This window comes from Amblyomma americanum, chromosome 1 (genome assembly GCF_052857255.1).
Source record: "Amblyomma americanum isolate KBUSLIRL-KWMA chromosome 1, ASM5285725v1, whole genome shotgun sequence".
Classification (NCBI taxonomy): domain Eukaryota; kingdom Metazoa; phylum Arthropoda; class Arachnida; order Ixodida; family Ixodidae; genus Amblyomma; species Amblyomma americanum.
In genome coordinates this window covers 328,385,871-328,407,910 of record NC_135497.1, presented here as the reverse complement: position 1 = coordinate 328,407,910, position 22,040 = coordinate 328,385,871, and the positions used below count along the sequence as shown (strand labels likewise).

Here is a 22,040-nt window from a genome sequence, read left to right as displayed (position 1 = left end):
TCGTTGTCGACCCTGACGGCGTTGTGTGTGAAGTAACCGCCAGAGATGAAGACATCATGGCAGCGGTGCGCGGTTGCAATGAGCCTCTATCCGAGGATGAGTCCGACAAAGTGAGTGAAAGTGCAGCAGAAACTTCATGCAAAGATGCGCTCGACTGTTGCAACACTGCGCTCAGAGAAACCTTAGCGAGCAAGCACTGAAGTGCCTCACTGTTTTTGAAGATGAAGCCATTAGGAACGCAGTTCAATCGCAGCGCCAGACTAATACAATATCGTCCTTTCATTCACTACGACGCTTCAGCAAAAAGGTCAAATAAAATTCTTTGTTGCCTGTGACTGCAGTGTTGTGCATCTGATGCGTTGTGAGATGCACTTCGAAAGGTACGCTGGCCATTCTGAAAGCACGAATGCATGGAAAAAGCTGCGTTTTGGTTACAGTGCAGTACTGCTTATCATGCAGATTTTCCCCATTCCCGCGGCATGCGTTAAGCGGTCTATGCTATACTTTTAACTTGGCGACAGAAAGCAACCTGTCAGCTGTTACACGCAAGTTCCTGACCTCAAAAGGCCTGAAAAGGCTATCCCTTCATGTAATTGTTCCTGACAGGTGTGCACACCATAGTGAGATGTCAGAGTCTTCACTTGAGCAGCGTCAGCTTAAATCAATAATGAAAAAAAAAAAAGCTGGTTTTGATAGGTACTCAAATATACAGTCGACGACCAATTTTTCGGACTCTCTAGGGACCGCGAAAACGACTGAAAAATCATGCAGTCCGCAAAATCAAATTTCACCGAAAAAATTGAAAACTTATTATCAATATGCCGGAGGAGGAGGTCAGTTGTATTGCACACATTCTAAAACTCCTCATGACTAAATTTCGCCGCATGACATGAGCACAGGCAACGAGCGGCGACTGCTTTCACAAGCTCAGCCTAGCTGTGCTGCCCTCGGTGTGTCGTCGATGAATACATGGGTTGGGACAAAGTCTCAATGGGGAAGTGAACACGCCGGTGCGGAAACTGCGCTGTGCCCGCAGTACGATGAGCCCGGAACGAGAAGGCAAAGATGGCGAAACAATAAGAATTGAAAAACAGCCAAAGCAAGCACTCCGTCGGCGTTGGCCTTCGTCATTAGGCCTAGCGACTAGAGCCAAAATCGGCATCATATCTGGCAATATGCACTCTGAAGTGGCTTGCGTATATTGAGAGGAGTCTTGCCTGTCATCGAAACGCCAGCTGTTTACGGTTTTACGATAGAAAAGTCAGGGTTGCAGTGCGTTTTGCAGCCGATACGCTGGCCTCGCTTTCAAATGCCCCACCATTTCGTCCTGTGCTCGCCGTCTCCGGGAAACCGTACGCCTCCCATGCGCTTTGCTGCTACCTCTCCCCGTATTCGAGACGAAAGGCTTGGCACAGATGAGTTCCGCGAACTCTGACTACTGTTCAAGTTCGTGCAGCGGAAGACATTAAAGAACAGTACAAATTTGAAACCACGCAGGCGCAATGTGCCGACTCGCGCAGAATTTCAGCATCGCAAGTTAAGAGGCTCCTTTTAAGCTTGAATTTCGTTTTGATTGATCAAGTCTTCGATCTCTCCTCAAGTTTGAATGAATGAGGTTCCACTGTACACATTATATGGCGGCTTGGGTATTGGCGGCAAGTGTGAAAGAGGTCAGAAAAATCAAGCAGTCAGTTGCGGTGCATCCGAAATTTCAGGCGCTCTTATACGTTGGCTCTATGGGCCGTGTCGTGGTGCCGCGAAAAAGTCAGAATAATCAAGCATGTCCGAAAAATCAGGCATCCGAATTTTCGGTCATCGACTGTATATACAACCTGCTCATGTTTATAACGTGGCTGAAAGTGCACATTTCTCTGCATACTTAGGCAACCTATGCAAACCTGTTTCCATTATGTTAAATGACCTGTCAAGATTAGATAAGGTTTTTTTGTCAAATTAACACTTAAGAATACAGAAATACTTAGGGATTCCAGTTAACACCACTACTTCAAACATACTCCAACCTCTGCATCTAGGGAGAATGCAACTTGTCAATGAACTTGAAGAAATGAAAGGTAGGGCAGCAGAATTCATGGCCAGTAATTTTTGCCAAAAACTTTGGGCAACAGAAAATATTTTACAAGAATTGAATGATCACACTAAAAAAACTGTTAAAAGCTCTCCCAGTACTAATCAGCGTTCAATGGTTATTATTCTGAAACTTAAAAAAGGACATATGCAAAGCTTGAATCTAACATCTTGCAAAGGAAATGGCACTAAAAAAAAGCTGCAAACGTTCCTCGATATATGATGCTAGATGGTCCACATTCACATCACATCTCATTCATTTTAACACATTTTGGACTTTAAATACTTTGTTTTCAAAGACTACCTCTTGTAGTGACTCGTTTGCAAGCAACATCAGAAAGTATCACATGCACGCAGCTTCCACACAGTTTCATCACTAAACTTGGGACCCACTAATACAAGAATAGAGTCATGAACAGCTAAAATATTAAGGTAGCTTAACATTTTGGCTCGCATGCTAAAACCACCAGCACTTACATGTTGAATTCGTCAGGAGAGACACCACCCTCACCACCGCCACCATTGCCACCTCCACCGCCACCATTGTCATTGCCCGAGGTCTTCTCGCGTTGTATCTCTTCGTCGAGCAAAACCTTCTGTCCCTCGAGGTGTGCCATCATCTCCTTTGTTTCCTGCTCGTTCAGCTCACGATTGCCATCCACATCGTACTTGGAGAAAAGCATCTCAATCTCCATGTCGCTGAAGTTCTGCCTGCACGTGGACCCAGGAATCAATGTTTTATTTTTGCACAGTTCACGACTCGGATACACAGTACCGCGCTGCAGTCTTCAAGTGCTGTGTACAAAATTCTCACGTTGCATTACAATCACAGTGAATCTGTTTTGTCTGGTTTATGGTTTATCGATTTCAATGCCCCAAAGCCACTCAGGCTATGAGGAACGCTGTAGTGGAGGGTTCTGGTAATTTCGACCACCTGGGGTTCGACAGCGCTAAGTACACAGGCCTCTAGCATTTCGCCTCCATCGAAATGCGACCGCCGCGGCCGGGGTCCTACCCGCGTCTTTCGGGTAAGCAGCCGAGTGCCATAACCACTGAGCCTTCACGGCGGCTTAAATCTGCTTTGTCCAACAAATCAGACCACCAATGTAAGGCGAGAAACAAAGTGCTCAATATGCAAGTGGGGCACAAGTGAATTGAAACATGCATGTCACGCTGCAAAGTGAACAGCAACAACAAACAATAACATCACCAATACTACTTTTTTTTTTGTCGGATATTGCATGAAAAGAAGTCATTCCCTTCAAAGTTGTAATATTTTGGACTATACTACAAGTCCTGACTAGTGTTACAGATAATATTGAGAGTAGCAGAAGAAGATAGCCTCAGATTTTAGCAGATGTATTAGTCCTTTCTATTAATCACACTTGGTTATTACAAACCTGGGCACATTGGAAAAAAAAATTGAAAGCAGTGATGAATGAACTAAGCTGATAGCCCATTTCAATCTGTCACAGTTTTAAAGAGGCCCGTTAGCATAACGAGCAGTGGCTGTCTTTCCCCTTCTATTGGCTGCTTCAAAATTGGCCATGGTGCATTTTGTCATGTTGAAGGTGGCTAGTACAGAGGAGAACCCCCTTTTTGTACGCATCTACAAAGCCTCTAACATATGCATAAAAATACAAACACTGCACAGCACTATATGTGTCATGAAGTTTTTGCACAAGCAGTTTTTCTTTTATGTGCACCATTTCACATCCCCTTCAAAAAAGACCCGCCTAAAAGCTCACAGGTCTTCAGCCTTATCATACTATCATACTGGGAGAGTTAACAGGAAGAATAGTATATGACTCTCCTACCTAACGAGCATGTAGAAATTCAGAGAGGCACTCACTAGGCAACCGCTGGAGAAGTACAAATAATTTTTCTTTTTTTTTTTGTACAGGGGCCCTGAATCTTTTAGCTAAACCTTCCAGACACCATTGAAATGTTAAACCACTACCTAAAAAATGCTGCCCTGTTTTTCTATTTTTATGCATTTATATAAATGTGCAGTGCAGGGTTATCTACTTAAGCCACTAAGCCATTAATTACAGAATAACACAACAACTCTGATGTGCTCCACCAGCACACATTTTTGCCATGCAACATGCACAGTACACTCAAGAGTGCCTTCACCACCTGTCTCCCTCACAGAAGCCTAAATTTACTTTACTTAGCTATGCATCGCAAACAGAACTTGCAGCAGCTACTGTTCCCTATCTTTTCTGTCAACTCTTTCTACTTCCCATCAGTTCACATGGATTCTAATAGACTACTGAAAACAGCAGACGCCAAGGCTCAACTAGTAGCCACCTTAATGAACGAGTGATTTAAGAAACTTACGCTTTGAGGGTCTTGCGGACTTCATCAAAGGTCAGCTTGTTGTCATGGTTAGTGTCAGCCATTTTGAGTGCATTCTGGATGTCCACAATTTGATCACGTTTGCCAAGTTTGCCCAGAATGTTGTTGTAACCCTGAAAAGAAGCAGCACCATACATTCCCACTTCTCCAAACTAGCAAGCCTTTAGAAGTTTATTTCAAACTTTTCAAACCTTCAGCATTTAGAAGTCCCATGCCAAGTTGCTGTATTATGGCTGCAAGGTTTGTTTTCACTAGGCTGAGAATGCAACCACCAGCATGCAAGTTCTTTGCAAGCCTACAGTTCAAACTGATAGTAGTGAAACCAATTTGCATATTAATAAAATTTTTAACAAATAATGCTTTATGCACCTAGGCAAGATTGTGATAATCAATTCAAGTTATCCAAAAATTTGAAACGAATTGTAAATTTTTGGGTTCTACGTCTCGAAACGGCACATGGGCTATGAGGGACACCGTAGTGTAGGGCTTCGGGCTAATCTCCACCATTTGGGGTTCTTTTAATGTGCACTGACATCGCGCAGCATGCAGGTGCTTTAATATTTCGCCTCAATTGAAATACAGCCGCCCCTGCTGGGAATTTGAATTGAGGTTTCATTATATTAGCAGTTCTTCGAACTTAAGGCATGTTTATACAGTAACACCTCAATAATCCGATCTCAGTTAATTCAAAATCCCACATTGTTACAGAAGGGGCGGCATCTTTTAATTCACTTATGTTTATATAAAACTGGTGTGTCCGCGTTTCGTTAAACATAGTATGTCGATGTAGCCTCTATATGTCTATGGAAGAAAACGAATACGTGCACGCTGTTTCGGTTGTAGTTTCTTCTAGTGGTGCAACCCCTTCGCCCTGCACATGTAGGGGCGTACGTGCTGCTTGTTCCATCTATCTCGTATTTTTTCGCAGCTCAAAGTCACCCCTACTAAAGTAATCCCTCGTTATAACGAAGTCAGCGGGACAGCGAAAAAATTCGTTATAAGCGGTAATTCGATATAAACGACCACCCGAGAAAACCTAAAGCAGTAGAGCTTTAATTGCGCCACAACGGCGAGGAAGTCAAAAATAAAATGTATTCAGTGAAGCAAAACTTTACTCAGGTGCAAAAAAAGGCAGTGAGCTTTGGCTGTTTCAAATTCTTACCGGGCGCGTGCAACCCCTGCTCTAATCTGAACAAGCACTGCACGAGGTTGCGGTCACCGCGCCCATGCATTCAACCTTCGGGGTATTTCGAATCACGAAGGCAGTGGCCGCTTTTATGGTGGTATTTTGGGGTATTTCGAAGGTAGTGGCCACTTTCATGCGGGGGGGGGTCACGGAAATGCCGTGGCTCGAGTCTGAGGTTCCGTTTGTTGTGCTCAGAAAACGATTAGCCGCTCATTGTAGGTACGCAGCGCGATCGTGAAAACTGAATGATTTTGCAATTAGGGGCTTCGCATGATTACTCGGCAGTTTTTTTTTCCGATGTGTACAGCTGTGAAGTTTGCAATTGAGTTTTTCGGTGCACCGTTGTCAACAACACTGTGCTAATTCTAAGGTTCAAGTGTCAGTGTTCGCACAGCATCGCGTTTGCGCCATTGACAGATGTCTAGGAACAAAATTCAATGACCCTACCACGCATTTAAACTGTTTGTCTAGTCGGATGGCGCGAATCAAGCATGGCCGGCTCAAGAAAATCGCCGGAGAAACACCGTGGTTGCGTTGACCCTCCATGTCGACAGCCTGACTCGCCGCTGGCGACGCTCAGATTTTTCGTGTTTTCGGCAAGTTATCGATCTATTTGCACCGTCAAAAGTGCAACGAAGCTAGGGGCGGTGTTTTATTGCGATGTAGGCCGATTATGACGAGCGGCAAGCAGATTTCTAGACCGGCTTCCCCAAAGTCGTCTTCCCGATTTGTTAAGGCGTGAATATAGTCCAACGTAACGCAAGCGAGCGCGCGCGCGCGCGCATGCTGTGTTGGTGAAACAGATCCGTCTATAGTTTGACGCACTGCAGCGGTCAACGTAACTGGCGGCTGCCAGCGTGCCCCGATGGGCCCGGCACAGATTTGGCTCCTGCTCAAATTGCGCGCCGGCGCCGCCGACCGCGTCGACCCACAATGCATCACGCGGAGAATAATGGCGGATGCCAGTGCGAGCGGCGCGAGTGGCGCGAGCTGCCCAAATATTGAAATTGTGCCGGATATCGATGTGGAACAGTTTATCGAAGCCATCAAACAACACCCTTGTGTATACGACACCAAACGGCTGGATTTCAGAGACCACCAGGGCAATGAGAATGCTTGGCAACAGAAGGCGAAGCACCGGTCTCTCCACGGGTGAGTTGTTCCCGTGGAGAGAGCGATCTTTCACACATACATCGAGCGCCTGTGCTTTCACCGCAAGCGGTGGACTAGTAACACGAGAGCAAGTTTCTGTCACGCAGATAACACCCTAGCCATGTTTCATATAGTGGCCGCAATGCCGTGGATGGAACGAAACGAATGAGGCCACGCAGAAAAAGGCACGAACGGAATTCAAACTGCCCGCGTGTCGACGATTGGCGCGTGAGGCGGCGGTCGTTCTGCGCATGCTTCAAAGCGGCGTGCGGCGTCTGGGCGCATCGAAGTATAGAGGGGGTGGTGCTTCGGCCGGCGCAGCGAAACTGGCGTAGCGCGACTGACTGCGAGCGACACGCGCCCGCGCGCTGAACACGTCGGACTATAAATGCGCCTTTAACGTAGCTCCTCCGACAACACCGTTGTTCACACTTGCAAGGGCGACCTGCAGGTTGCCTTCTCGTTTGAAGCGAAAACTCTCATGAATGACGTTGTTCGCACGCTTTCGAGAATTTCGTCTCCTTTGGCCGATGTGAAACGGTTAGGCTTTGTGACGACTACGACAGCCAGGGAGCAGCTAAGTTCGTTGCCGAAAGCTCACCTCGCTTGCTACTCGCAAGCGTGAATGGGCTCATAATTGGAAGGACACTTCTTTTGTGCTTTTTGGCACGTTTCAGCACCAGAAATGCTCTTTACAGCGGTAAAATGGAATGCTACGTCGCAAGTCTGCCCGCGGTCTTTTGGCCACTTTTCGGCATCCAAGAGAGCTCGGATTTCCGGCATCGCAAAGCGTCAAGAAAATTTTATTTTCATTTGAATTCTATCACGGGGGACGCCAGCGACGCGATTGCGACCGGTTCAGGCGCGCTTCCGTTCGCATCCGCTGTAAACAGCTGGGGGCACTCGCTTACTCGTTACTAGGCAGGTCATCGGTCGTAGGTTTGATACTTTTATGGCCTGTTCTGTGCCTGCCTGAGACTAATTTGTCGGCTGTATTAATTTGACACTGCATGCGCAAAAGTGTCACCGCCGCGGCGGCGATGCCTCCGCTCGCCACTTCGCTCTAAGCTGGTCAAGCTCTTTGTGCGCTTCAAGTAATGCGACCTAAAATACATGCGTTTGGGTCGGGACCGGAAGAAATTTCGAATAAAACGATATTTTGAGTAAAACGATTTCGTATAACGAGGGATTACTGTACTGCCAAAGTCTTGAGCTGCTTTTGTGTATGCGTAAATTTTTTCCTACTTCAAGATGGCAGCCATACAGTGTTAAAGTGTGGGTGCCTACGCGACTCTTTTTGTGTGTGAACTACTCGGTGCGTTTTTTGGCGTGTTTTTTTTTTTGAACACCAAGTGCTTCGTCCGCTAACGACCTAAGCCTTTAAGAAGGGGCCGAATGGGCACGAGCTTCAGAGCGCCCCGCGGAGGGAAAGCCGCCGCCACACACTCCCGAGACCCCGAGCCGCCGCACAGCATCCTTGTAGCCGCCTAGCCTGCGTCTTTGTGGATAGACTGGCGTCGCGCTCCCCGGTCAACTGTATGTTCGCTCCCCTTCTGAACTTTCTTTTCAATTGTCGCTAATTGGACTCGCTCCTTCGTCGTGATCTCTGCAGACAATCTCTTATTGATATGTATAACTTAATTCGGTGTATTTAATGCGATGTGTGTTTTTCCGCAGTCCGTGGTAACTGTTTTGTAAAATTTCCATACCTCTCCTGTAAAAGCTGCCGCATTCCTAATATCGATTCTATAAACGTTGCGTTGTTGATGTTACCTTTTAACGCGCCTCTGTCTCATTCACCGCGTTTGCTTACCAACTACACCGGGCATCGAACGGCCACCCCCTTATTATCATGACTCGGTGATGACCTCGCATGATCACCGAACCCGTGACACACATGATTCGTAGGATTTCTGCGGTCCTGTATTTTGCAAATTTTACCGGATAATTTGAACTGGGAGCTAGCAGCAGCAAGGTAATCCGAAAACATGGGGTGCTATGTACGAACAGCAGAGTTTGCCTCAAAATCGAGAACACCTGAGTTGGACTGGTAACGCCATGTCCTGCCGTTTATAATAGATGCGCGAGCCCGAATTAAGCTGTGTGACACTTAATAGGACTCCTCGATGCTTCGAGAAACATGTCGCTCAGACAGCAGCAGCACATCGACTTAGCGCTTGGCACGGTGACATCATGCCTGACAAAGCGACCATCTGCAGTTCAGTGGTACCTGACTGTCATCCAGCAGTGTGAGACGTGCTCAAACCGTGCCACTACCGGCACAGGCCATTGTTTCCATTTTGTACGCGCTGCGTGCTGTGCCGAACTTGTCAATACAAAATACACCACGCCACACCTGGATTGGACAGATGGACCTAAAGATGGACCGCACATGCAGGCTTTTCCTGTCATTACTTTTCAACTTACAGCTGCCCTTCTGTGCATGCGCCGCACCACTAACTTGACGTATCTGACCTTGGCTACAGCCTTTGGGTGCGCTGAGAACGTCAGAGTAGAAAAGCGCCGGCAAACGGCGAAAAACTTTGCTGGTAATTGAGTTACACCGAGAGAGGTGTAGCACCATGCTCTGCAGACGTCGAAACAGGGGTGGCACGGCAACCACAAGTGCAAACCAAGCTCCCGCAGTAGGAGGAATTAATCCTTAAACATCGATCACGGCTTTGCTGAGTACAATGGCAACTGAAAATGCTGCAAGCGGTAGAACAATATTTCACGCTTGCTTTTTTTAATTCTGCTTCGATTTCTGATACTAATTCAAACACTCAATTAATCTGATTATTTTACCAGTCCAATGGGCTTTGAATTAATGAGGTTCTATTGTAGAATATTTCACAGGCATCTGTCATTGTAACAGTGCCAACAAGTACCACACATAGCAATAGAAAAACGCCTCAGCTGTCAACCAGCTATATGTTCCTCATCCCTCTAGAACATGGATGTGTAGCCTATTCCAATTCAGTTGAGGCACAAAAGATATATGGCAACAAAAAACTATTTAAGGAAAGCAGCACATTAGATCTGCATTAAAGCAGACGGCAAGAAGAAAAGGGCATGAAAAAGACTGGGAGATTTACCTTTTTGAAGTAATCCACAAGCTCAAATTCATTCTTCTGTTGAGAAATCTCCGATTTCACTTCTGCATAGGTGTCGTTAATGATAGCCAAGAACATGTTCTGCAGACAAAAAGATATGCAGTGGTGAAGTAATGAAGCAAAGCTGAACACTGTCGGCAGTCACATAGTCTAGCCTCATTAAAGCATTATGATTCATATGCTTTCCCAGTGAAGAAATTTATAGCCTGTGACCTGTGAGCAACCCCAGTTACAACTAAGTAAAGAGTAAACAAACTTGACCTTCCACAAAATCACAATTAGTACACATTGGCTCCAACTAAGATACACAATGTAGCTGTGTCTTATTCACTGGGAAAGAAACAAGACTCTAGTATTATGAATGCATCAACAGTATAGCCCAGATATTGCAAGTGACTAAGCACAGAAACTGTCGACAACAGTGTTTATATGAACTTTATACTTGGTGCTTGCTGTATCACTTGCTTCCCTGGAGTATACCACATGAAAACAATGATCCTTCAACCGCTGATGAAAACATAGACAACAATATACATGGTATATGTGTTGACGCCAACAAAGCAATTATGAAGTTCAACGCTGTTCCACAATGCGCAGGATCTTTAAACTCCGTGCTCATGTAATAGACAGCTTGATTTTTTGTTCTACTACATGAAAGTTTTTTCACGTTCTGATTGAATCACCCATACCAGAAAACAATGCCCTTTGGGGAGTTTTTGGTGGCATTCTACAATTTGCCAAGCTTTTCTCACGTCTACTGCGGTTAAAATCTTGACTGATCTTAGACAACTGCCTTAGTAATGTAGCCCTAAAACAGTGATTCTCGATCTTGTTAGCCTCGGAAAATCTCCAACGGCTTTTCAAAAATGCTGAGGAACGCAATGTGCCTTGGCTGCAGTCTCTTCCTGCCTAACATGCACATAAAAATGGGCATGCAGATGCACGGCCTCTAAAAAAAGAGCCCAAATTCAATTAATAATGAGTGGCTGTAGAGTGGCAAAGTCTGCTATAAGCCAGTACAGTATGAATAGTCCAAAAATAAAGTGGGTAAAGGGAAAGGGGAGAGCTGAAGCACACATCTAGGGGCTGGAGGAACACACAAAGCACTCTAAGGAATCCAAGGATTCCATGGAACCTAGTTTGAGAACCTCCGTTCTAAGAGGGTACTCCCAAGAGTGTCAGGTTACCTTCAAATTGAATCATTTTTCCTCATGCAAGATGAGCCACCACTTTTTAAAACATCACCATCAGCCTGACTACGCCCACTGCAAGACAAAGACCTTTCCCATATATCTCTCCAATCAACCGTCCTGCACCAGCCGCGGCCACCCTATCGCTGCAAACTTTTTAATCTCATGCGCCCAACTAACTTTCTGCCGCCCCCTATAAAGCTTCACTTCCCTTGTTATCCACTCCGTTACCCTTGAGAGCCACTCGTTATCTTGCCTTCGCATTACATGCCCTGCCCAAGCCCATTTCTTCTTCTTGATTTCGACTAGGCTGTCATTAACTAGTGTTTGATCCCTCCCCCACTCTGCCCTCTTCGTGTCTCTTAACATTACGCCTATCACTTTTCTTTCCATAGCTTGCTGCACTGTCCTTAACTTAAGTGAACCCTTTTCGTTAGCCTCAACGTTTCTGCCCCGTAGGTGAGTACCGGTAAGATTGTGCTGTTATATACTTTTCTCTCAACGTCAAACCGAAAAACCTGAGCACATGCTTCTGAAACAATACCTAGTATCAACAGAACTGTTAATAAAAAAATGGGTATAACTTGTAAAGGCACCCTACAGGAATCAATTTCAAGCAGTTGGTCAATGCACATGCCGCCTCTAATGTCAGGAAAATTCCACAGCCATAGTTTGAATTCAACTTGCACTAAGAAAAGCACACACACAACTGTCATGAGAAATCAGCAGTTCTTACTGGCAGACAAAGCAAATAAACTCAAGCTCCAAAATGAGAAAATACGTACCAAGAGCACGAAGAAGACAAAGAAGACATAGCTGAGGAAATAAATGGGACCCAAAACCCTGTTGGCAGCTTCCATCTCTTCAAAGTCAAAATCACCCAGGATAAGACGGAGCAACGTGAATCTGTTTGACCAATTCAAAAACAAAAAATTCAGCCAAGGCTATTCAGATGAAGTTCAGACATGCTCATGCTTCAGCTATAAGCTGAATGAGATATGAAAGTTACATTAGCAGAAAATTTATGGCCTTCACTTAACTTAAAGCATCAGAAAAATCAAAATACATGTATTTATTCCATGGGGGGCTTTCAAAAGAGATAATGCAAAGATATAGCATAACAAAAGCAATTTTTTCCCCCTCCATCAAGGTGACAGACCTGACATAAGGCAGTAGTATGTACTAAAACAGAATGCTGATGAAAGCTTATGCTACCTAAATCAATATAAATATAAGTCCGTTCCTGGTGTCCTCTACTTTACACAATGAACATGGAGGTAGTTTCATAGTAAAGCTTCCAATCACTTCCAGAGTTGCACACGACCTAATTAAATGTTACAGTACTTTTTTCTTTCTCTACATTACCTATCAGCACAGATTGGCACAGGTTCAATAAGACAAAATGATAGGGTTGGACAGTCATCACATCATTAAATGCAAACATCACCACTTAAGTGTGACAAAAATCATCTTGTTTCCTTGTTCTGAGCTTATGTGTCAGGTTTATAAGCAGTGATATTTAATTGCTTGATAAGCATCTGTTAAATTTATACCCAAGTTTATCCTTGCACTGACTGGTGCTACTTCAGCTAAGGGTGTGGTTTTATATAGCGACAAAGCATACTTATTGCATAGCTTAGAAACAAATAAGTCTGTACAGTATGTACAGCTTCAGTAAAAAATCTTTGAGCCACAGGGATTACTTTTATGACCTGAAGCTTCAAAGCCCGAGAAGAGCGTGGGAGAAAGTTCTTGTCTTCCAGAAGTCGCGAGCTTCAGATGTGCCTTAGTGCTCTACTACATGTATCGATACCAAACACTGCATGCAGCCTGGAGAGTTTTGAACAAGACTGTACATGCAGCAACAAAGTATGTTTAGAAGTAGTTATTCAAAAATATTTGAAACTTCGTTTGCTACACTACAAATTAAAAAAATGAGCGGGTCTTTGAAACAGGGACAATAGTACAAACTCATTGCTAAGCATAATGTTGAGCACAAACCACAGTGTTCTCTTCTTCCAAACTGATGTAATCAGACATTTAGCACAAAAACAAATTTATCGCTAGTTCTGAAGAGCAATTCTGCTGGCTTGCTAAGCAAGAAAAAAACAAAAATATCAATGCCAGAAAACAGGCACACTGATTTAAACAATGCATGCGGAGGAAAAATTCTACTCACACAGCATTCACAAAAGAGCTGAAGCCTTGGATTTGGGTGCCAAAAAGAAGATAGCCCAATTGGGCAAAGGCAAAAAACACAATGAAGAACATGATGCTGAAGCCAGCTACATCCTTTGAACACTGTAAAGTAGAAAATGGCGATAAAAAGTTGTGTTGGTCAAAATGTCAGTGATGAAAAAAACAAAGTAAACTTTAAAGTCAAGAGCTGAGTACTACTGGGTGAATGAAGTTCATAAAAACAGCACGGGTGTCAAAGTGGGTCTCTAACAATGCAGGCAAATACTGTTTGAAAGTCTTGCCCAACCAGTCACATGTGACTCACAAATGTGCTGCAAAGCATGAAATGCCACCACCTTTCCAGCTGCTTCTCCCATATTGACTAATGACCAAGGTGACAATTCACATCGCTTTCTCTTCCCAATGAAGCAAATGATGCCTTAGAGCCTCCAGGTTTCACAAGTGCCCAATTAATTTTAAATTAATTCTACATTTGCAATACTACAATTTGCATTGCTGCTTGCCATGCATAGTGCACTGGGTTATGATATAACACACTTCAGAAATTTTGATCTGCCTGTTATTCACTGGAAGCTCGTACGTCGCCATAGAATGCAACTTACAGTAGCATTCAGACCACCACTAGAAGACAAATTTAAATCCAAAAGCAAATGCAATCACTGAGGATAAATATTTTATCATTCCAAATAATTCAGCTACAATACATTCAGTTCCAGTGCTGATTTCATCAAAAAAAATAGGTTAAACTGAACAATGGTCTACCACCATGTTTGTCCACAAAATAATACAACAGTAGTGGTTGCAGTGAACCACTGCAAGACAGTACAAACACTACAGTTGAACCTCTATGTAACGAACCTCTATGTAACGAATTCCTGGATTTTACGAAATTTCTCAATTCCCCAACACATCCCCCATTGAAGCCCATGTATAGGCGACCTCCATGTAACGAACTCGTTGCGGCAGTTGACCTTGATGTAACGAATTCGTGGCTCTGATCATCGAGCTGTATCTTGTAATGTTTTGCCCGAAATTTGACCGGGCAGTGCGCAACTTTAATGAATATTGTTTAAGTAAGTTTTTATATTAAAAGATAAAGTAGACCGCGAGCAGAACGCTTGCAATCGCAGCAAACAAGCAGACCTCGGTGATAATGATGATGTTGAGCGCCGCTATCGCCGCTCCGTGGCAAGCGTAGCAACTTTTAAGCTTTCATTTTGTAGCTTGACACTAGGTGGCACTACTATGACAAATTCTTCGTGGTGTTGCGGCGCAGTTATGGTAAGCCGCCTTCGTCAGCGTGTTGACGTGCGTGTGCTGGTGTGTGTTTACGGTGTCGGTTCGTTGCGATGAGTTCCGCTGTGAAAAAACGCAAAGTTTTGTCGCTTGTAGATAAGCTCTCGATTTTGAATGCGGTTGCCGCCGGCAAAAAAAAGAAGGATGTCGCTGCCCGCTTCAATATACCAGCCAGCTCCCTGTCAACCATTCTTGCTGCAGAACAAAGCATCCGCAGTGCGATGGAGTCGGGCACAAGTGCCCAGAAGAAAAGACTGGAGACGTAGACGTATGCTGATGTGGGCAACGCCGTGTTTGCATGCTTTTTGGACAGACGAGCACAAAACGTGCCCATAAGTGGCGCGATTTTGCAGCAGAAAGCCATAGATTTTGCTTGCATCCTGGGCCACGACGACTTCAAAGCGAGTAACGGCTGGCTACAAGGATTTAAAAGCCGGCATGGTGTCGTCGGAAAAGTGATGCTGCTACCTCATGGGTGACCGAGAAGCTTCCCGGCATTTTCAGCCGCTATGAAGCTGCCGACATTTATAATGCTGATGAGACGGCCCTGTTTTATTAAATGTTACCGAGCCGCACGTTGTCACTAAAAGGAGAAGACTGCCGCGGTGGAAAGCAAAGTAAACTCCGTGTGACGGTTTTGCTTTGCGCCAACACTGATGGCAGCGACAAGCGAATCCCATTGGTTATTGGCCGCAATGCCCGGCCCAGATGTTTTAAAGGAACAAGGCGGATGCCAGTAAAATATGTGGCAAACTCCAAAGCTTGGATGTCGCGGGCAATTTTTTCCGACTGGCTGAAGGAGCTCAACCAAGATGTCAAGCGAGAAGGTCGCAGCATTTGTTTGCTGCTTGACAACTGCTCCGCGCACCATGTGGAAGGCCTACAGCTTTCGAACGTCGAGCTGCAGTATTTGCCACCTAACTGCACTTCTCTGGTACAACCCTTAGACAAAGGGGTTATTAACAGCTTTAAATGCTGTTACCGCCGTCGATTGATACAAAAGATGCTCCTAGACATCCGACTTGAACGGCCAACGAAAGTGGATATCTACCAAGCAATCGAAATGCTTGCTGCGTCGTGGCAAGAGGTCGGATCACAAGTGATCGCCAATTGCTTCGCCAAGGCTCAGGCAAATAAGGCCATTCAAGCTACAGTCACTGAAGACGAACCTTCAAGCCCATCCGAGGTCGCAGAAGCGTGGGATGAACTACGCATGAACGGTGGGGTGCCCGACGGTGTCGAGCTGTGCGACTTTTTGTTCGTGGACAACGGCGCCGTGGCTACGGAAGAGATGACTGATGCGGCACTTGTCGAAACCGTTAAAGATAGCCTTGAAGGTGACGGTTCGTCAGAGCCTGATACGTTTTGTGCTGTTCCCACCGCGAGGGAACTGATGGACGCGGTGGACGTTCTGCGCCATTTCGTCGGCTCGCAGGACAATGAAGCAGCCATGGATGCCTTAGTTTCCTTGGAGCGCCGAGTAGTGGCTTCGATCGGGCAAAAACAGCAAGTGAAAATTACGCAGTTTTTCTCTATTAAATAAATTCTTTGAATGGCGAGTTCACTTGAATTGATATCTGTCGAATTTTTATTTCGTTTTGGCATAATCCTTACCAGTCTTAACCCAAAACTGCATGTAACGAAAACCTGGATATAACGAAAAATTGCGAACTTTTTTCAATTTCGTTATATCCAGGTTTGACTGTATAAAATGCTCAGGCTTCATCTTTCCTTCCTTAATATTGAATACTCTTCATCCATCTTCAGTCATCCAACTGTGAGCAATATTATACAGTAAGGCATTCTAGTGTTCACTATGCAGCAGAGCTGCAGCAAATATAGTCACTTGGACCTCAGACATCCCATTACAATCAAGTGATGACAGCCTTGTATGTCTTATTATAGAGTACTATCAGTACTATTGGCATGTTTGCCATAGGTAGACAAGCCAATCAGCTCTTCTTGAAAAGTGCTCAACACTAGGCAAGGTAGTTGATAAAATGTCATATAATCTGAGAGTCTAGTAGAGATGTGGGAGTGAATTTGGCAAACTATATTAAGGACTTGAAACAATTACAGAGTACTTTAAAAGGTGTAAAAGTGGTAGCTTGATGCTATGGGTCTATGCAAGTTGTTAGTTTGTGGCCCTCAGAATCTATGTACACCCCCCCATCAAAAGTCTTCAGGCCACAATGTTCACTTGTAGTGGAATGATGTCCCTTAAACACTTTGCTATACATGGCATTCAAAGCACACGTCAAGCAGCAAGCTTCTTTACCGCGAGTAGAAACCTTCTCCTAGCACTTCAAGGCCCAGGCTTTTGGTCTTAAATGGTGCCGCGACGGCTCCATTATGAGGCTCAAGAGAAAGGCCTTTGGCCTGAAAACTTTTGACCATGACTGCACCTGGTGTTGAAATAAAAGATAATTTCAATTTGAATTTGAAGTTGCATTTCACATATAGATGATGTTTCCAAACATGGAAGTATATTCGCTCGTTCTCAGGATGCTGGCAACAACTGAACGTGTATTAGACAATTTGTCTCACATTCAGTCTGTTCTTATTGTGATGGTGTTCACCGGAAAGCACGTTTTTTTGCTGCATTAAACCTATGTTAGTGTTTAATGCACTAAGTCATCTCTTTACCTCACATCCCCAAGAAATTAAAACATTCATGAGCCATAAATCCAGGAAATTGAAAGAGAAAGCATGCTTTTATGCATTTATTTTTAGGCAGCTTGAGATGCTAAAAGAGCGGCTTTCAAAACAAAAATGAACATAAATTAGAAAGGTACCTACTTAACAGTGTACCCAAAGTTGGGGTTATTTTACATCTCACCAGCATTTTGTAACATCACTAGCTTCTTAACTCCTCTAAAACAGATAGTATTGCATAAAAGTACTGATAGTACTCTATAATAAGACACACAATGCTGTCGTCACTTGATTGTAATGGGGTGTCTAAGGTCCAAGTTATTTGCTGCCGCTATACTACATAGTGAACACTAGAATGCCTTATTATATATAAATATATATCACCCACAGTTTGATGACTGAAGATCATTCAATATTAAGGAAGGAAAGATGAAGTCTGGGCATTTAATATGATGAGCAGCTGAGAAAGAAGCATTTCAATTCAGTACAGAGCATGTTAGAAGTTGTGGGCCTGTTAAAAAAAAAAAGAAAAAAAAAACACTGCACCCACCCTAGAGAGTGTGGAGGACAGCTGTGTCATGGTCTTGTTAAAGCTGATGTACTTGAAGACCTTAATCCAAGCAAAGAAAACTGCCAGCGCTACGGCATTGTTGAACTGCGTCTGGTAGAAGCCGAGACGACCAAAGTCTGCAAACTCATCTGGCTTGTCCAGCAGGCCCGCCAGGAGTTTGTTTACCATAACGGTGCGATATATGCTGAACCCAATGCACACCAGAGAGATCTAAAAAGGAGATGCAAATAGATGTTCCAACTAAGTCACTTATATTTAATTTAGTGACAATAAATATTAACAATGCCACAAGGGTTTTACAGGCTGTGCTGATCCGCATGACTGCAAGCAAATGCTTTTGTACTAGAATATAATTATGTGATCTGACCACTTAGCAATCCACCACACGACAATTAATCAGCATAACAGTATGGTTACACCACTGCTGACAGTGCACAAGGCGATGGTACTATGAGTGCTCATTTCAATGTGATGCACTGAATGCTTGAAAAATACAAGTATTTATTCTTTGGCAAAATTCAGGAAAACACCGCAAACATAATTATTTTGTTTCAATAAATTCTCTTTTTAAAAGCACTCGCACTGCAAGAGCATGTAAGCTTTGATCTACACATGACAGGGATATTCATGCAGAGCAGGCAACCAGACACTGTTGGAAAAATAAAGCATTCTGCCAAAGGCTTACCAAAATGACAAGAATGTCAAGGATGTTCCACACGGACTTGAAGTAGCTAGTCCTGTTGCTCTTGATCTAAAGACATGAAAGAAAGGATGTGAAATGTAATTATAAAGAGACTGAAAACATACTGCATAGTGCTCACAAAAGAAACTGATTAATGCCTAACATTGCAGATGCGACAAAATTATTTCTGGTCGAGCCCAGTCTGCAGCCAAAGAAACATGGCAGTGCTCTGCTGAAAAGCTCCAACTGCATTTCACAAAATGCACCTTTCACTGTACACAAATGGCACAATGAGTTCTTGCCATCATGTCTTTCGAGACCCAAGGTGTAAGTTTAGTTTAGTTTATGGTGGTTTAACGTCCCAAAGCGACTCCGGCTATGAAAGACGCCGTAGAGAAGGGCTCCGGAAATTTCGACCACCTGGGGTTCTTTAACGTGCACTGACATCGCACAGTACATGGGCCTCTAGAATTTCGCCTCCATCGAAATTCGACCGCCACGGCCGGGATCGAACCCGTGTCTTGCGGGCCAGCAGCCGAGCGCCGTAACCACTCTGCCACCGCGGCGGCCAAGGTATAAGTGGCAATAAGTTCCCACAATCTATACTCCGTTTCATACATCAGGTGCAACGCTGTGAAAGGTACGGAAGTAGACCGCGTGGAAAAATAAAAAGAGCCGTGTTACTCTGCGCCTGTTCTGTGGCCAAGTGCTCTAAGGCACTAAAAAGCGACAGCGTGTTGTCAGCAGTAAGAGTGCATTTAACCAAGCTCATGACAAATGTGTCATGTAGTAAGGCTGCAGGCAAAGCATTCACTACGTTTCACTCACAACAAGAGCGCACTACTTTTTGGCCGCGGATGCAGGCAGCGCAAAGAGGAGTGCTAGCTTTGACAGCGTTGCACATGATGTATGAAACGGAGTATAGGTCACAGTAAGGATAGAGAAAGCACAACACGACATGTATGAATATTAGTCAGATATGTTGGCTCATATATTTTCTTTCCTTCTATTCATGTTGGCTTTCCTTATTACTTTAAATCATTGAGGCTACTTCATATATTAACAACTTCCAAAGTAATCTAACACAGCTCTGAGCACATGATCTCAACTCACGTAAATACTCTCTTAAGCAGTAGAAAATAAACTGTACGATGTATTCTTGAAATACGCTCACCTCAAGCACTTCTTCGACAATGTAGTAAAGAATGAAAAGGGTGAAGAAGAACTCGCAAGCCATGATGAAGTAGTCACTGACTGAAACATATCGCAGCAGCTTGACTGTGCGGAAACTCCAAGATGGAATCATGCCTCCTGTGGCAGGAAACTCAAACACCAACCTGCACACATATATATACAAAAGCTTCAATCACGCCAGAGCACAGTTATGCTCACAAATCACACAAAATTAATTTAGCTATGCCATGCACAGTAACTAAAAAAAACAATTATAGCTAACACTATTTCAATCAAAAGTTAATTTCATGGACCTAAATTACTGCCATGTTGACTGATTGCAATGCCGCCGGACTACAATGTTGCACATAAAATTGCAGTTTTGAAAAAAATTACACTCGGAAGTGCACTGTCAGATATGTTTCAATGCCACTTTTCGCTTCGAATCCCACCAGCAGCACGTGGTTGTTTTTTCTTCTGCTTTCTAATCAGTTATCTTGCAGTGATAAAATAATTACACTAGTATATTAATCTCCTACTGATCAACATTACAAATTAAAATAGTAACATTCTCTATGCTGCTTGCTTTCGTTCACTGTTGGCTTCCTTCATATGTGTGTCATAATGAACCCCTTATTTCCCTTCCCTTGTCTGCTAAATAGCTTAACGATGGCCTCAGCTCTGGCAGACTTGTTGCCATTGGTAGCATTAGAGAGTTGTTGCACAGCTTCCACCCTCATCGTTCGATCGCATGTCACGTGACACTCGCGGTAATACAGATCGCACTTCATAGGATAGGGACGTACTTCATATGATAGGGAACCCAGACATCCACGCGGATGACCTGAAAGTACTTGAACTCGGACCAAAGTTCTGCTCAGCGCTTACACCCAGCAAGCCTGAGTTACTTGCCATGGCGAGGACGACAGTATCAAGAGCAAAGGATAAGACAGACATTGCACAGCACATTCAAGACTCAGTTGAATCTTTTCCCACCACTACGGTAAGCAAAAACCGCTTGGATTTACACAAGCTAACCGGTTCTCTAAAGAAAGCAGACCTCAAGCTACTTTTGCCAGACAAAGAAGGAGGCTTTGCTGCCCTACCATTGGCAGTTTACCACAAGAAAGCCCAAGATCCCATCAATGAAAACTTCCTCCCAGTAAGAAAGTTTCGACTGAAAACGGTAAAAAAGGAAGCGCTGCAAAAGTGTGAGAGGCTCGGCCTGGACAAGCTTGCGGCTGCTGTGAACAAAAGCTCGGCCTTAACCCTGCACGTTTCTTCTCAGCAAAAACCCATAAGAAGGAATGTCCGTGTCGGGTCACTGTTAGCGAAAAGGGCATTTAGCAGCTTGCCCTTGGCTCCTATCTTCAAACGTGTCTCTCAGAGCAAACAATCAAGGAACCTTTCCTAGTGCGTAGCCCAGCAGTCGTGCTCTATTTCTTTAAGGAGCACCGACTAAAAAATGTCAGCGCCTTGTCCGTCGACATTAAGGGCATGTACTATTCCATTCCTCAGGACGCACTGCACAGTGTTGTGGTTCGAACAATTGACGAGTATGGCATCACGAAATTCCAAAATCAATGTGGCATCGACGTGAACAGCCTTCTCAAACTCCTAGACCTATACCTACACTCTATCGTCGTTTCCTTCAACGCCAGACATTTCCTCCAGAAGGAGGGCATCTGTATAGGCTCTGGGCTAACCCCTTTCCTCAGCGACTGCCCACTAGCAAGCTTAGACCAAAGACTACAAGAGTCCTTACCTGGGTCTTAAGTGGTACATGCTTTTCGTTACATCAATAATTTTCTGATGATTTTTAATAAGAATGACTACAGCAATGCAAATCAAGCCAATGATATTTTCTCCCTGCTCAAGTACGGTCTGACCCGTTCCAACTAACGATGGAAGTTCCTGATCAAGATGCGATTCGTTTTCTGCATCTACAGATACTAACGAGCAATGAAGAGCTGTGCTGCCGTTACGCACCTCGAGCGCAAATGGGGTTTTTACCCTACTCATCCTCACACTCCAAACTAGTTCAACGAGGTATCGTGACAGCCGCCTTGAAACATGCTGTATCTTGATCATGCTGCCATCAAATGCAAGCTAGCTTCAAAAGCCAGATAATGAGGCTGGGAATGGCCAGTTTTCCAGAACACATCATGCGCGCAGTGGCGGAAAAGATGTTTGCCGACTTCCAACCAAGAACAAAAAGTGCCTCCCGTAAAGATGTGCAGAGCCGCATTTTTGCGGTAATACCTTATGTACATGTGCGATACCTTATGTACATAAGGTATCGCACAACATGAAAACAATAGCAGGGAAAGCCGGTGTACGAGTCGGCTTTTCTGCTCCTAAAAAATTGCAGCATCTT

The 22,040-nt window shown here is 44.3% G+C and overlaps 1 protein-coding gene across 2 annotated transcripts in view; it reads right to left on the bottom strand.

Annotated features, from left to right (window-relative positions):
• LOC144115482 (polycystin-2-like) overlaps window positions 1-22,040 on the bottom strand; it is a 53,009-nt gene that overhangs the window by 14,289 nt on the left and 16,680 nt on the right. For both annotated transcript variants that reach the window (XM_077649883.1, XM_077649884.1), the window contains exons 6-13: window positions 19,665-19,827; window positions 18,494-18,559; window positions 17,788-18,018; window positions 13,267-13,388; window positions 11,873-11,993; window positions 9,880-9,978; window positions 4,429-4,559; window positions 2,563-2,796 (exon numbers count right to left, since the gene is read on the bottom strand). In XM_077649883.1, coding sequence (XP_077506009.1) covers window positions 2,563-2,796; window positions 4,429-4,559; window positions 9,880-9,978; window positions 11,873-11,993; window positions 13,267-13,388; window positions 17,788-18,018; window positions 18,494-18,559; window positions 19,665-19,827 — 1,167 coding nt within the window. The remainder of the gene's footprint in view (window positions 1-2,562; window positions 2,797-4,428; window positions 4,560-9,879; window positions 9,979-11,872; window positions 11,994-13,266; window positions 13,389-17,787; window positions 18,019-18,493; window positions 18,560-19,664; window positions 19,828-22,040) is intronic.